The sequence below is a fragment of the Octodon degus genome, unplaced genomic scaffold (assembly GCF_000260255.1).
Source record: "Octodon degus isolate 3935 unplaced genomic scaffold, OctDeg1.0 scaffold00017, whole genome shotgun sequence".
NCBI classification, from domain to species: Eukaryota; Metazoa; Chordata; class Mammalia; order Rodentia; family Octodontidae; genus Octodon; species Octodon degus.
In genome coordinates this window covers 3835990-3851108 of record NW_004524593.1, presented here as the reverse complement: position 1 = coordinate 3851108, position 15119 = coordinate 3835990, and the positions used below count along the sequence as shown (strand labels likewise).

Below are 15119 nucleotides of genomic sequence, written 5' to 3'. Positions count from 1 at the left end.
AAGTCCGCATCTTGTACAGCAATTAACCACTAGGAAGAATGTATGCAATGTGTTAATTATTGAAACTGTCCTACCAATTTGGTTTGAAACTGTCTTATTGCTATTTGTTTCTCAATAAAATTATGGAAAAAATAAATAATAATAATAATAAAATAAAATAAGATTTCAGCTGTGGATCCATCAGTACCTGGGCTTTTCTTTGTTGATAGGTTTTTTATCATATTTCAACTTTTTGGCTGATATTGGGTTATTCAGAGTTTTTATATCTTCTTGATTCAGTTTGGTAATTTGTACCTATCTAGGTATATGTCCATTTCTCCTGCATCTGCAATTCTGTGAAAGTAAAAATTTTCAAAATAGCTATTGATGATCTTCTGAGTTTCCACAGGATCTATAGTAATTTCACCCTTTTATTTCCTTATTGCTTGAATTTGAGTTTTTTCTTTCCTCTGTTTGATGAGGTTGGATGGGGTTAGTTGATTTTATTTAATCTTTCAAATAACCAACTTTTTGATTCATTAATTCTTTTTATTGTTTCCTTTCTCTCAGTTGCATTAAATTCTGCTCTAATCTTTACAATTTCCTCCCATATTTGGACTTTGGGCTTGGTTTGTTCTTCTTTTTCTAAAAGTTTTAGGTGCAGCATTAGGGTATTTGCTCTTGTTCTGTTTTCCTAATGTGTCAGTTCACTGCTATAAATTTCCCTGTAAGAACTGCTTTCAAAAGAAAAAAAGAACTGTTTTCATTGCATTGCATACATTCAGATAAGTTGTGCTTGAATTTTCATTGATCTGCAGATATTGCTTAATTTCTTGTTTAATTTCATCTGTGACCCATTGGTTGCTGAGGAGGGTATTGTTTAATTTCCATGTATTTATGGGGTTTTTCTGGTTTCTTTTGTCATGTATTTCCAGTTTCATTGCACTGTGGTCAGAGAATACACATGGGATGATTTCTGTTTTCTTGCATTTATTTAAACATGATCTATGGACTAGTATGTGGTCTATTTTAGAGAATGTCCATGTACAACTGAAAAAAATGTGTATTCAAATGTTGTTGGGTGGAACACTCTGTATAGGTCCACTTAGTCCATTTGTTCAAAGGTTTAGTTCAGTTCTGATATGTCTTTGCTAATTTTTTGTGAGATATTGATTTCCATTTGGCACTGTTCTACATTGTTCAGTACAGGGCTTTGGTGAGGTTATTACCCTGATATTATTACCCAAGGGAGAACATGTGGTTAAGGCAGATATGGTTTCCTATTTCCAGTAGTACAATTAGCAATACTAATAATATCTAGTAAAATTTAGAAATTGACAAATTTTGTAACTAATGGGTTTGTACTTTAGACCATAGGAGCAAACATTATAGTTATATAACAAAGCAGATCTTATGGGGCTGGGCAGATGGCTCAGTGGAATAAGCGCTTCCCTGGCAAGCACAATGGGCTGAGTTCAATCCCCAGTTTCACCAAAAAATAAAAATAAAAATAAAATAACCTGAAGTAGGAGAAACTGTAACATTACACAAATCTGAGTAAAAGCAGATCTTAAATTGGGAATTTGCGGGGGGCGGGGGTTGTTTTTAATGTGTTTGATACAGGGTCTCACTAAACAGCTCGGACTTATACTGACCCTCCTGTTTTCAGCCTCCCCAGCACTGGCATTATAGATGTGTGCCACCAAGCCTGGTCTCAGTATCCAGTTCAGGATGCCCTCCTGGGGGCAGAGCCAACACAGCATGTGGTGCCAGGGATAGAAACTCCCTCCCTGCACTGCCTAAGTAAGCACTTAGTCTGCTGAGCTATCTCGCCAGCCCTGGAAATCTGTTTTTAAATTACCCTGAGTTCTGTCTGGGCACCTCCCCTTTATGTACCTGGAGTCTTCCAGGCAGACTAGTTCACCCGAGTTACCTCCTGTCACCCACCTCTGTGCCATGAGGCCCCTCCTATAAGTCTGGGCCTTTATCTGGGCCTTGCTGGGCCTACCAGTGTACCTCAGCCCACTGGGTCTAGTTCTACCAAACTCGAACTCATTCAGTTGGGCTTGACTTGGGTCTTGCTGCTATACTTGACTCCTTCCAGCTGTTCCTCATCATAGTGCCTGGCTGGGCCCTGGTGGCTGCTGGACTCCACAGCTCCTTCCAGCTGCACCCACTCCTCTGAAGTGGAATAGAATAGCTGGGCCTGGCTGGTTGCTGGCACTGTCTTCACAACTTTATAGTTTAAGCAACAGTACCATGTTCTTGTCATCTAAGAATAGGTCCTTCTTAAATCCATGGCATGGCTGTCCTGCAATTCCACAGCAGGAAGCCCAAAAGATTTTCTATTTTACTGCTTTTTTTGAAAAACACTGACTATGGAAACCATATTAAGTAACATTTATAGTTTCCTCTCATAACCATATGCACTCATGAGAGTGCAAAAAAAAAGGATACAAAAAAAGAATGAAGTAACAAAGCAAATGCTAAATACAAATAGCTAAAAGAAAAATATTAGGTAACAAAAAGAGGGAAATGTTGTACTTAGGAGAACAAAGAATACAGGAGCAGACTCTGAGAGCTATAACTACCTTACAATGATTTATACATTACCACCAAGCATACTATTCCGTGTGTGTGTGTGTGTGTGTGTGTGTGTGGTACTGGAGATTGAACTCAGTACTTGGTCTTACACTCACCTGGCAAGCAGTTAAGCTGCTGAGCTATGTCACCGGCATAGCTATGCCTAAATCACCACCAAATATGCCTAAATCCTTCCTGTGTTTTTCCAGCTGTACATGAAATGAACGTAAAAACAAAAGTACCAGGACCATAGAGATAGCTCAGCAGCATAAACACCTGCCTGGCAAGTTCAAGGTCCTGAGTTCAATCCCCAGTACAAAAAGAAAGAAAAATGGAAGTACCATTTGCTGAAAATACAGACAATTTCTCATCACAATCATAGGGTAATGTCTTTGTTCTAAACAAAACCAGTACCTTAAAGTTGATCAGGAAAAGATATTTTGAGGCAACTAGAGAAACTATAGAGTCCAACTACTTAATGTTTTTACATGTTGATAAACATGAAAATAGACATTTTAGAGTAAAATCACTTTAACCTTACCAAGTAAGGTGAGTAATCATATACAACCTCAAGCCATGTTAAAAATAATCTTCTATTGAATGAATTCAGTTCGGTTCCAGACTACATCCTTTCCCCTTTTCTTTCAGATAACCTCCACAGCTAACCATCGTCAGATACTCAGAACTAGAGACATTTTGAACAAGAAGTAATGAGGCCTTGAAAAGACTTATTAGGGTTTTTTATTGGTAAACAAACACTCCAACTTAGAATGTTTGCCTAGTGGCTTTGAATTCAGCAGCAAAGAATAAGAATGCCAATGTTTATCACCTTGTAAAAAGATTATACTTCCCACTTGAGAGCTTCCTTTGAGATAGAACTAAAATTACTTGTGTGTCAGGTCCTTAGTGATTGTCTTATCAGTTCTGGTTTCTTCACGTCAGTCAATGTTCCATCTTTTAAAAAGAAAGCACTAAATCTTACTCTGCTGGGTGCCCAGTTCACGCAAAAAATAATAATAATGAAAAGAAAATAATGTATCCTCATATCATCAAGAGAAGGAAAAGAAATAAATCTAACTTACCGATAGTTCCCAACGATTTTACAGAATGAAGAGGATCTATACTGCTGAGGGTGATGGTAAAGAATATGCAACATTGCAAATCCCATGAACTTTCATTGAATCTCATTACCACATATCCAGTCACGACAAGTTCAGCAAAAATGCTAATCACTCCAGCTAATGAGATCTGCAAATCAATTCATGACACAGCTTAGATTTAGCATCCGGTGATAGCATGACTGCATCTACATGGTCCTAAGAATCAGATCTTGGTTATATTTTTTAACTGACACATAATATCTACACAGATTATGGAGTAAGAAGTTTACAATACATAATGATCAAATCGGTGTAAGTAGTATATCATGCCAAATATTTGTGGGTTTTTTGAGTTGGAAACAACACTCTTCCAGTTATTTTGAAATACTGTATAAAATAAATTATTTTTAACTATAATCATCTCTCTGTGCTGGAATCTAATTTCCCCAACTAGCTGTATTGTTGTATTCATTAACCAAACTTTCTCTAATTCCTCTCTGAGATTTTTCTTCCAACCTCTGGCAATCACTATCCTATTATCTATTCTACTTCCATGAGATCATTTTCCTTTATTTTCTATTGCAACTTTATTTCATTTTTTTATCTCTTTTGTCCCCTTCTCATTTGAACATTTTCTTCCTATTTCACAATATCTATCACACCATTTGGCCCTAATTTACACTTTCAGTTTCTCACACCAGAGAAACAGTGCAGTACTTTTGCACATGTGTATCCAGTTTATTTCATTTAAAAGTATATTCCCAGGGTGAATCCATTTACCTAGAAATGTTACCAATATTAACCTTCCTTATGACTGAGTAGTACATCATTATATAAAAGAACCACATCTTAGTTCATCTATCAGCAGATGGGCATTTAGGCCGTTTCCAAGATTAAGGTATTAAAAATTGTGGTATGATGCTGTGAATTCTTCGGGGAAGATAAAAAGAAGGAGAATAGCTGGGTCAAATGGGACCTCTGGTCCTAGTTTTTGAGGAATCTCCACACTGATTTCCACAGTAGTTGCATCAGCCTGCAATCCCACCAACAGTGGAGAAGTGTTCCTTTTTCCCCGAGAGTTCTATAATCATTTGTTATTGGTTGATTTCTTGGGAATAAACCATTCCTTCTGGAAAGAGATGAAATCTTAACATCTCTCAAATGACCAATGATTCTGAACATTTTTTCATACATTAATTTGCTGTTTCTACTTCTTTATCTGATAAATGTGCATTTATTTCAAATGGTCATTTTTCAATTGGTTCTTTAAATCTGGGGGGAAATGAGAAATGAATGAAAGTTACAATAGAAATCTATTTTTTTAAGTTCTTCACATATTCTAAATAGAATGCATTTGTCTAAGTAACATCTGGCAAAAAAAAAAAAATGTCCATATCTGGGCGTGATGATGCACTCCTGTAATCCCAGCACTCATGAGGCTGATGCATGAGAACTGCCACAAGTTCGAGGCCATCCTGGGCTATGTAATGGGTTGAAGGCCAGTCTGGACTACAGAGTGAAACTCTGTCTCAAAAAAACAACAACAAAAAAAAAGTATTTAAATTTTTTCTCACACTATAGGTTGTTCCTTCACTCTTTTGATAGTTTCTCTTACTGTGTAACAACGAGATCACAGTTGTTGATGCTTTGTGATACTTCCTGTGCAATTGGAGTTTTGTTCATAAAATCATTGCTTATGCAGTGCCTTCAACAGTGCTACCTATTCTATCTTCCAGCAGATTTAGTGTTCTGCTTCAATATTTAGATACTGATCCATTTCAATTTTAGTTTAGTGCATGATGAAATATATGGATCCAATTTTAATCTTCAGCATATGGAAAGCCAGTTTTTCTAGCACCACTTAGTAAAGAGGCTATCTTTCTTCCAGTGAGCTCATTTGGCTTCTTTGTAAAAGATAAGGGGGCTAGATATGTCTGGAGATGTTTCTGCATCTTCTAATCTGTTCCATTGATTTGTGGGTCTGATTGTTTTGTTAGCAACATGTTCCTTTTATCACAATAGATTTGGAGTACAGTTTTAAGTCAGGGATTGTATTACTCCTCACTTTGCCTTTGTTGCCCATAACTACTTCTACTATTTTAAGTCTCTTCTGGTTCCAGATGAATTTTAGGACTGTTTTCTCGAATTCTGTGAGATATGCTCTTGGAATTTTAATCAGGATTGCATTAAGTCTATACATAGATCTGCATGGCTATTTTCATTACATTGGTTCTTCCTACCAAAGAGCAAGAGATATCTTCATTTTCTGATATCTTCTTCAACCTCTTTTTTCAGAGCACTGTAGTTTTCAATATAGAGGTATTTTACTTTCTTCATTGGATGGATTCTTATGTATTTTATTGTTTCAGGATGCTATTGTGAAAGGTTTTCTGCCCTATGTTTTCTCTCAGTTTGTTATTCAAGTACAGAAAGGTTACTGATTCTTTAGTGTTGACTTCTTATCCAGTTATGCTACTGAATTTGGTTATTAAATCTAAAAGTCTTTTGGTGGAGCTTTTGGAGTCTTCTATGTAAAGTATCATATTATCTGCAAATAATAATAATTTAATTTCTTCCTTTCATTTTTTGTCCATTTAGTATGATGTTGGGTGTTGATTTGTCATAGGTAGCTTTTATAGGATTGAGATAAAGACCATTCAAATTTTCTGTAAGGTTTTTATCATGAATGGGTGTTTGCCTTTGTCAAAAGCCTTTTCTTCATCTACTGAGGTGATTATATTGTTTTTATTCTTAGCTCTGTTAATATGGTACATTACATTTGTTGATTCCTATATGTTGAACCATCCTTGCATTCTGAGAGTAAATCCTACTTAGTTATCATGTATAATGTTCTTGATGATATGCTGCATTCTGTTTTTCAGTGAGGTTAACATTTTTAACTTTCACACATAAATAAGCACATGTGATATCCATCTTTAAGTTCCTGGCTCATTTCACCTAACATAATTTACTCCAGTCCCACCCAGGTTGTTGCAAGTGATAGGATTTCATTCTTTTTTATTTTATTTTATTCTTGAAATATTCTAAAGAATATTTCAAGCATAAAAGCTTGAAAAAAGGAAAAAATGCTATGCTGTCATCCCATTGTGTACATATACTACACTGTAGCCATACCTTGGCAAACACAGATACCTCTTCAGCATAATGATTTGTTTGCCTTGGCTACTGATGGATAATATTCTATTTTTAGTTTTTTCAGGAAGGTCCACATTGTTTTCCATTATGGCTGTGCAATACACATTCCCACCAGCAATATAGATTTCTGCTTTCACCACATTCTCACCAGCATTTGTCAACTTTGTCTTTTTGATGATAACCATTCTAACTAGGGTTAGTGAAATCACATCTCACTGTGGTTTTGATTTGCACTTCTCTAATGATTAGTGATTTGGAACATTTAATCATACTCTTGTTAGCAACTTGCATATCTTCTTTGGAGAAATGTCTATGCAGATTATTTGCCAATTTTTAATTGAATGATTTGGGGATTTTGCTATTTAATTGAGTTCAATAGTATGAGTAGTTATCCTTGTTGGATGAATAGTTTACAAATATGTTCTCCCAATCTATAGATTGTCTCTTCATTTTATTATGATCTTTTTTTTCTTTTTTTTTTTTCTTTTTTTGTACCAAGAATTGAACTCAGGACCTTGTGCAGGCGCTTAAGCCACTGATCTATCTCCCCAGCCCACTGTACAAAAGTTTTCCATTTGATGGATTCTGTATTTTTTTTTTTGATTCTGTATTTTTGCATTCCATTTGTATAGTTTTGCTTGTGTTGCTTGTGCTTTTGAGGTACCAGTGTTCTCTGAGTCACATCTGTTGTGGTTTCTCCAAGTAGTAGTTGCATAGTAGAAGGTCTTTGACTATTTTGAGGTGTTTTTTTTTTTAATGTCAAGAGATAGCTATTTAATTTCGTTTTTCTGCACATGAATACCCAGTCTCCCAGCACCATTTTATTGAAGAGAACAGTACTTTCTCTGCTGAATGTTTTCAGTCCCTGTCTTAGTTACTTTTCCCTCATTGCTGAATACCTGACTCTCAAGATTAGGAGAGGAAAAGTTTATTTAGTTCACATTTTTTACAGACTTCAGTTCATAATCAGCTGGCTCCAATGCAGGGTGGCATAGCAGAGGAGCAACAGTTCATGGCAAGGAAGACCATAAAAGTAAGAAGAGCAGAAGGGAGGATCAAGCCTCTCTTCCTCCCTTATATTGTATGTAGGCTACCTGCCCAAGGGTGGGTGGGTGCAGCACTCACATCCCCAATTCCAGTAGTTAGACAATGCACGGATTCTAGATTCAGCAGACTTTAAAAAGACCTCCCCCTGTGCACCTGAGGTTTTGGGGGAACATGCAGACACAAACTATAACAGTGCCTTCATCAAAAATTAGTTAATGGTAAATATGCAGATGTGTTTCTGGGATTTCTGCTCCATTGGTCTTTGTCTATTTTTACACCAGTACTATATTGTTTTGGTTTACTTTGTAGTACATTTTGAAGTCAATACTCCAAGCTCCCCCTACTCCACAACTGTTTTGGCTATTTAGGTGCTTTAGGACTTCCATAAAAATTTTGGATTTTTTTCTATTTCTTTTAAGAATGAATTTCAAATTTTGATAGAGATTGCACTGAATCTGTCAATCACATTGAGTAGTGTGACCATATTAATGATATTAATTCTCTCAATCCATGAACATGGGATACATTTTCTTTGTATGTGTCTTCAATCAGTGTTTTCACTGTATTCTTTTTACTTCCTTGATTAAATCTATTCCTAAGGGATTTTTGTTGTTTATTTTGTAGCTATTGCAAAAATATTGCCTTTTTTCTTTGTTCCAGCTAATTGATTCTTGGTGTATAGCAATCCAATTGATTTGTATACATTGATATTTTTACAATGTAATTCCACTGAATTTATCAATTTTGACCATTTTTAGTGGTGACTTAAACTTTTTAATCTGAATATCTTTCATTTCTCTCTTACTTATGCATTCTGGCTGGATTTATATAAGTTGTATATCTTATGCAATTATTCTAGAAGATTATTCTAAGTCTATTTTTAATCACACCAATGGACTAAAACTAGTTTTTTAAAACAAAAAGTAATGCAAAGAAATTTTCATGTTGATAAAATAAAAATTCAAATATATACTATCAAAAAGATAACTAGACGTAAGAATAGCAACATCTTGAAAAATAAAAGGGTGAAATGATTTTTGTTGGCCAACTTAACAAAAATAATGCTGGCATAACATTAATAATACCAGGTAAAATTGATTTAAGGTAAAAAAATTATTTCAGATACAACAATAATTGGAAAATGAGGAAAAGGTAACAGGGAAAGTAACATTCATAGGTCCGCAGCAAGAACTTTATTTATATAAAGTAAAATCTGACAGAATTGCAAGAAAAATAAGTCCACTGTTAAATTGAACTAAAAAAAAATATGAGCAAAGACTTAGAAGATCGGATTTCATAATTAACAAAACAGTCTACTGAACAAATTTAGAGCTCTACGCTTAGCAATTAGAGTTACACATTTTTGCAAAGTAAACACAGACCTTTTGGGAAAATTTATCATGTACCAGGCTACAAAGCAAATCGCAGTAAGTCACAAGACTTATACAAATCACGTTCTCTGATCATAATCTGATGAGAAAAATAATAAAATATTATATTTGAAAAATTTCAAACAACTTCTAAAAAAATTAATAGGCAAAAGAAAAGGCATAATAAAATTTAGATTTGAATGATAATAACCACTAATTCTTTTTTTTAATTATTTATTTATTTATTTTAACATTTATTTAGTGTGTGGGGGGGGGGCCAGCTCAGCCCACCAGGGGGCACGGCTGGCTGGCATGTGGTGCTGGGGGATCGAACCGCGGACCCTGTGCTTTAGCCAAGCTTGTTCCAAGTAGGTGCTTTAGACCACTGAGCCATCTCTCCAGCCCCACTAATTCTTTTTTTAAAAAATGAAAACCTAAATACACAAAATATCCAGAAAAGCTAGTAAGTCAATGAATATTAACTGTAGGTGTTAGAACAGAACAGCAGTATGTTCTCTAAAAATACAAGAGTCCAATAAGTATAATTAAGAAACAAAAAGCATAGATAAAACAAACTTAGCAAAAACAGACAAATTTACAGATATAGTGAAGTAGTACATGGGAACCAGAATCTAGGTTCTGATATGTATCAATCTTGCTTGTGATTTCTGGACTTCAGTTTGTTCATTTGCAAAGTGGAGATGATATTTACTCAATGTCTAATCACAGTAGTTCCTCAGCAAGTAGCTCTTCCCCCCTCTCCTCAGCTCTCTTTAGTGATTCTTTAAAACAAAGAGCAAAAAACAACTAAAATTGTAAGGTTTATGAATGATTAATCTTCTATATAAAGTCATATTTTCTGTCAAGATGAATAAGCAAGAACTGACTGAAACTTGTTTTAAAATGTCTTCTTACCTGCCAAAACACATTCTTGAGTATATGAAGGTCCAAATCCAAAGAAGCCATAAATGTAATTAAAGGTATGAAGTAACAATAAAGTGAAAAACTTGGTGTTCGTAAAAGAGGGTAAACAACTTTATGCATCTAGAAGAGCAAAAGTAAACAGGAAACTCATTACTACCATTTCTACATAATACAGATTAAGTCAATGCTATGCCAATCAATGCAAAGTTTAGAATATTCTCATTCATAACAAATGAGAGATTATCTACAAGGTCAGTTTCTGGAGTGCTGTGGTAGATATATTGGTCTGACTGTTCAAAAGGATAGTAACATAGTTCTATTCACCAAAGAATTACACAGATTTTGGCTACATAAGCACTACTGATAGCATGTAGTTAGTATTTGCATAAATGATACTTCTACCACTAATGAAACCTGAGATAATTGTGGGTGATTATTAAGTGTTGTTTTTATTTGGCAGCTACATGTTTATTTTTAGATGTTTATTTTGATTTGCTTTAAGCAGGTAAAATAATCTTGTAGGTACTTGCAGTTTCACAGAAACTTACTTGAGATTGAAAATTAGTGAATGGAGAAAAATAGTACTTAGATAACGTAATAGTTGGTTACATAAATCATGAAGGCCACATATAGATTGACTGAAAACACAATGATAGAAGTGTTGCAAATATTCCCTCCTAAAAAGTGCATTTGAAAATAGTTTTGCCTTCTTTATATAACCCCTCTATGTCTCAGTATCCTCATCTATAAATAGAAATAGAGTAAAATTTCCACTGAGTGTCCTTCAGAATGAATGAATGAACTCAAAGTTGATAAATAATTAATAAATACAATGCACCCTGAAAAGCCAGTCTGACAAAAGAAGCTAGTAAGAATAATAGTATTTCAGAACAAATGAATAAATTGTTCTTGTGTCTATATGGCATGATGTATGTTTAATCTGTCAGAGAAGAGTAACTTTGCCTCAGCACAAAAATTCCTACTGCCTTTTGTAACTGATTTCTGAAAGTGAAGAAAAGAAGCCAGGATATCTAATGAAGAGAGGAGCCGGAGCAAGGCTCAGAGGATCCAAAACCACAAATGAATTTTCCTCATTGGACTGTTTTCATTGTGTCCCATAAGTTCTAGTATGTTACATTGTCAGTATCATTTAATTCTAGAAACTGTTTAGTCTCTTCCTTAATTTCATCTGTGACCCACTGGTTTTTGGGGGAGCTTCTATTTAACTTTCATGTGTTTATGAAGTTCTTGTGCTTTCCTGTGCCACTAACTTCTAATTTCATTGACTATGAACTGATAATGTTCATGGGATAATTTCAATTCCTTTGAGTTTACTTAGGCATGTTCTATAACCTAGTAGGTGGCCTATTTTGGAGCATATTCTATGTGCAGCTGAGAAAAAATGTGCTTTCTGATGTTGTGGGGTAGAACATTGTAGACATCCACTAAATCTATTTGTTCAAAAGTTTTGTTCAGTTCTAATACTTCATCATTGATTTTTTGTCTAGTTGACCTGTCATTTTGTGACAGTGGGGTATTGAGATCTCCCAATACAATTGTATCCGTGCTTATTTGACTTTTCATGCCTGTTAATATTTGTTTTATATAGTTAGGTGCATTGGTATTTGTTGCTTATGTATTTATGATTGTTACCTCTTTCTCCTGGACTGTTCTCTTTACAAGGATGTAATGACCTTCTTCGTCTAGTTCTGGTTTGAAATTCACTTTGTCTATAAATAGAACAGCTATTCCTATTTTTTTTCTTTTTTCTGGGTTCTTGTCATATGGAGTATTTTTTTCCATCCTTTGATTTTCAGTCTATGAATTTTTTAATCTTTTATTTACTTATTTGGTACAGAGTCTTGCTATGCAGCTCAGTATTGTAGTGATCCTCCTGTCTTAGCCTCCCCAGCTCTGTGATTATAAGCATGAGCCACCACACCTGAGTTTGGTGGCCAGCATGGCATACCCAGGGTTCTGGAGCTGGCATATTCAGTACAGGGGATCAAACTCAGGACCTTGTGCTTGCCAAGCTTAGACTGTTGATCTATCTCCCTACCCCTGAATTTCTTTTTTAATTAAATCTGTTCATTATATGCAGCACATTGTTGGGTCTTTCTTCTTGATCCATTCTGCCAGTGTGTGTCTTTTGATTGGTGAGTTGAGACCATTAACATTGATGGGTATAACATATGTATCCATTGCTCTGTGTCGTGTTATTTTTCTGTTGTTGGCTCTCTCTCTCTCTCTCTCTCTCTCTCTCTCTCTCTCTCTCTCTCTCTCTCATATTCCTGTCCTCTATTAGTTTGCCTTATTTGGTGAATTTCTTCTGTTGGAGTTCATAAAGTCATAGTCAAAGTCTTCTTCTTACATTCCCCATTCTCAAGTGCTATATATTTAATAGTATAACCATAAAACTTGAATAATCTTTTGATAATTAACTCTGTAAAATTACTGTTGAGTTTTTTTCTACCTATAGCTATAACATTTCATACATATTAGCTGTAAATCAATACCTAGGTTGTCTTCATGTTTATGCCATAATTGCAGATTTCATCTCTAGATTTAAGGGTAGTACATAATTGCTTCTTATGGTCTGTTAATATCCAATTTGTCTGGGACGATAGTATAGTAGCTAATTTGCATTAATAGGGTTATGTTATTTTCCTTATATTTCTATAAACCAATGCTCAGATTACCTTTGTGATATCAACAATACTAGAGTACATTCCCAGTGAAATTGGCTGTTGGGTCAACTACACAACACCCTGCTCTCCCCAACTAACTAAGGTGCTCAGAGATCTTGAAGCTGTTGCAAAGGATTATGGTATGCAAAGTACATCACTGAAAAACAACCAAAAAGATCTATATCCTAGCAACAAAGTTTTTACGCTATAAGCATTTACCAATCCTCAGCACAAAAGCAAACAATAGAAGTACGACAAGACACGGCAACAAAGTACCCCCAAACTCCCAGTTCCGATGAAGCCAATACAAGGGGCACCAAAGAGCAAAACAGCATTTGCCACATACCTGAATTATTTGAGAGAATAATAGAGAAGATTAGAAAACAGCCCAAAGAGGTACACAGTAGGGTCACAGAAGATATAACTAAATGGATAATAAAAGTAATAACCAAAAAGACACAGAAGCTTTAAGAAGACAGAAAGCTAGAGGAGCTAGCTTTGTGTCATAAAATGACACAAAATATGAATGACCAGTTTACCAAAGAATTAAGAGTCCTTAAAAGATTTTAATCAGAAATCCAGGAAATGAAGAATCATATTGGAAATTATGGGCAGCAGAACCACCAATGTAAGGAAAGAATGTCAGAACTAGAGACCAGGATATCTTCAAAGGACTTCTATTCAAAGACACCTTTAAAACAATAAAAGAACATGAAAAATGGATCCAACAGCTACTGAATGACACAAAGAAGACTAACCTAAGAATAATTAGAATAATTTAAAAATTAGAAGACAGCACAAATAGCATTAAAATATCTGTTCACAGAAATAATGGCAAAAATTATAGGGAAAAAATGACCTTACATTACCATGCTGGCCCCACCCCCAGGGCATGCTGAGACCCAATTGAGACTGGGCATGGTGTCGTGTGCCTGTAATCCTAGTGCTTGGGAAGCTGAAAACAGGAGAATCACTACAAGTCTGATCTGTGCAGTGAGACCCTGTAGACCCTGGAGACCCTGCACTAAATACAAAAAAAAGAAAAAGACCATACAGATAAATGAGGCATATATAGCCCCAAATGGCCACAACCAAAAGTTAATGTCTCTGCATCAAGTTATACTCTAAGTACAAGAATTCAAACATGGAGACAAAATCTTAAAAGCTGCTAAAAGAAAGGCAATGAATTATATTTAAAAGTAAACCCATTATATTACAGCAGATTTCTCTACAGAAACCTTAAAAGCAAGGAGGATTTGAAGCCAAGTGTTTCAAGCCCTTAAAGATAATAACATCCTACTCCAAATTATATTTGCTGCAAAACTTTTCTTCAAAATTAATGGGGCAATAGACTTCTTGGAAGATGGTGGAGCAGTGAGCAGCAGCACTTCAACCTCACCGATATTCAGAAAACAGACCCTGGAAAATAAAAAGTTAGGGAAGAAAAGAAGGAGAGAGGTGGATACCTGGGACCCAGGAAAGATCTGAAGGGAAAATTCAAGCCCACAGAGAAATTGAAGAGACAAACCACAGCACAAAGAAATGGAAGGGGCAGTCTGCACTTTCATCCCAGCCCTTGGCTTGTTGCATAAGAAAGGAGGATCACACCAACAGAGCTGCAGTGAACATGGGTGATTCCAGGGGCCTCCAGGGAGAAGTGCACCAGTAGAGCAGAGCAGTGGATGCTGTGCACTACAACAGCTGGTAAGTGACTCCTGTTCAAGCAACTGCGGTGTTCCTTAGAGACACTGCTTGGTCAGATGCCATTTTAGGGACAGGCCAACTGGACCTGGGACTCAGAATCCATTGGTTGGCTTCCTCTCAGGACTCACAGTGTTAAAATCCCTTGGTGACTGGATGAGGGGTAGCCACAGGAGACATCCTTGGTTAGGATCTGGGGTAAGACCAGTAAGAAACACCTAGAGTCTTACAAGCTAACCAACTCTAGGCCAAACCCCACAGTAAGAGGCTAGGCTCAACTTCAATTCTGTGGATTTTGAAATTACCAGAACAAGCACTCCACCCTAAACCTACTGCACACTTGCTAAGATTATCCAGTATGAATCTGGGCTCTTACTGCCTCCTTTAGAAGCAAGAACAGAGTCAAGCCCTGAATAGGCATGACTGCCACAAAACTGTAGACCCCAGAGATAATCACAGAGAAAGTTATTTTCTTTCTTTCTTTCTTTTTTTTTTTTTTTTTTTTGGTGGAACCGGGGATTGAACTCAGGCCCTTGCGCTTGCCAGGGAAGCGCTTATTCCACTGAGCCATC

At 35.8% G+C, this 15119-nt stretch overlaps 1 protein-coding gene across 2 annotated transcripts in view; it reads right to left on the bottom strand.

The window, feature by feature from the left end:
* Nucleotides 1–15119, bottom strand: part of Slc9c2 (solute carrier family 9 member C2 (putative)) — a 111129-nt gene that overhangs the window by 77485 nt on the left and 18525 nt on the right. For both annotated transcript variants that reach the window (XM_023710345.1, XM_023710346.1), the window contains 2 exons: nt 10151–10279; nt 3645–3810 (listed from right to left, as the gene is read on the bottom strand). In XM_023710345.1, coding sequence (XP_023566113.1) covers nt 3645–3810; nt 10151–10279 — 295 coding nt within the window. The remainder of the gene's footprint in view (nt 1–3644; nt 3811–10150; nt 10280–15119) is intronic.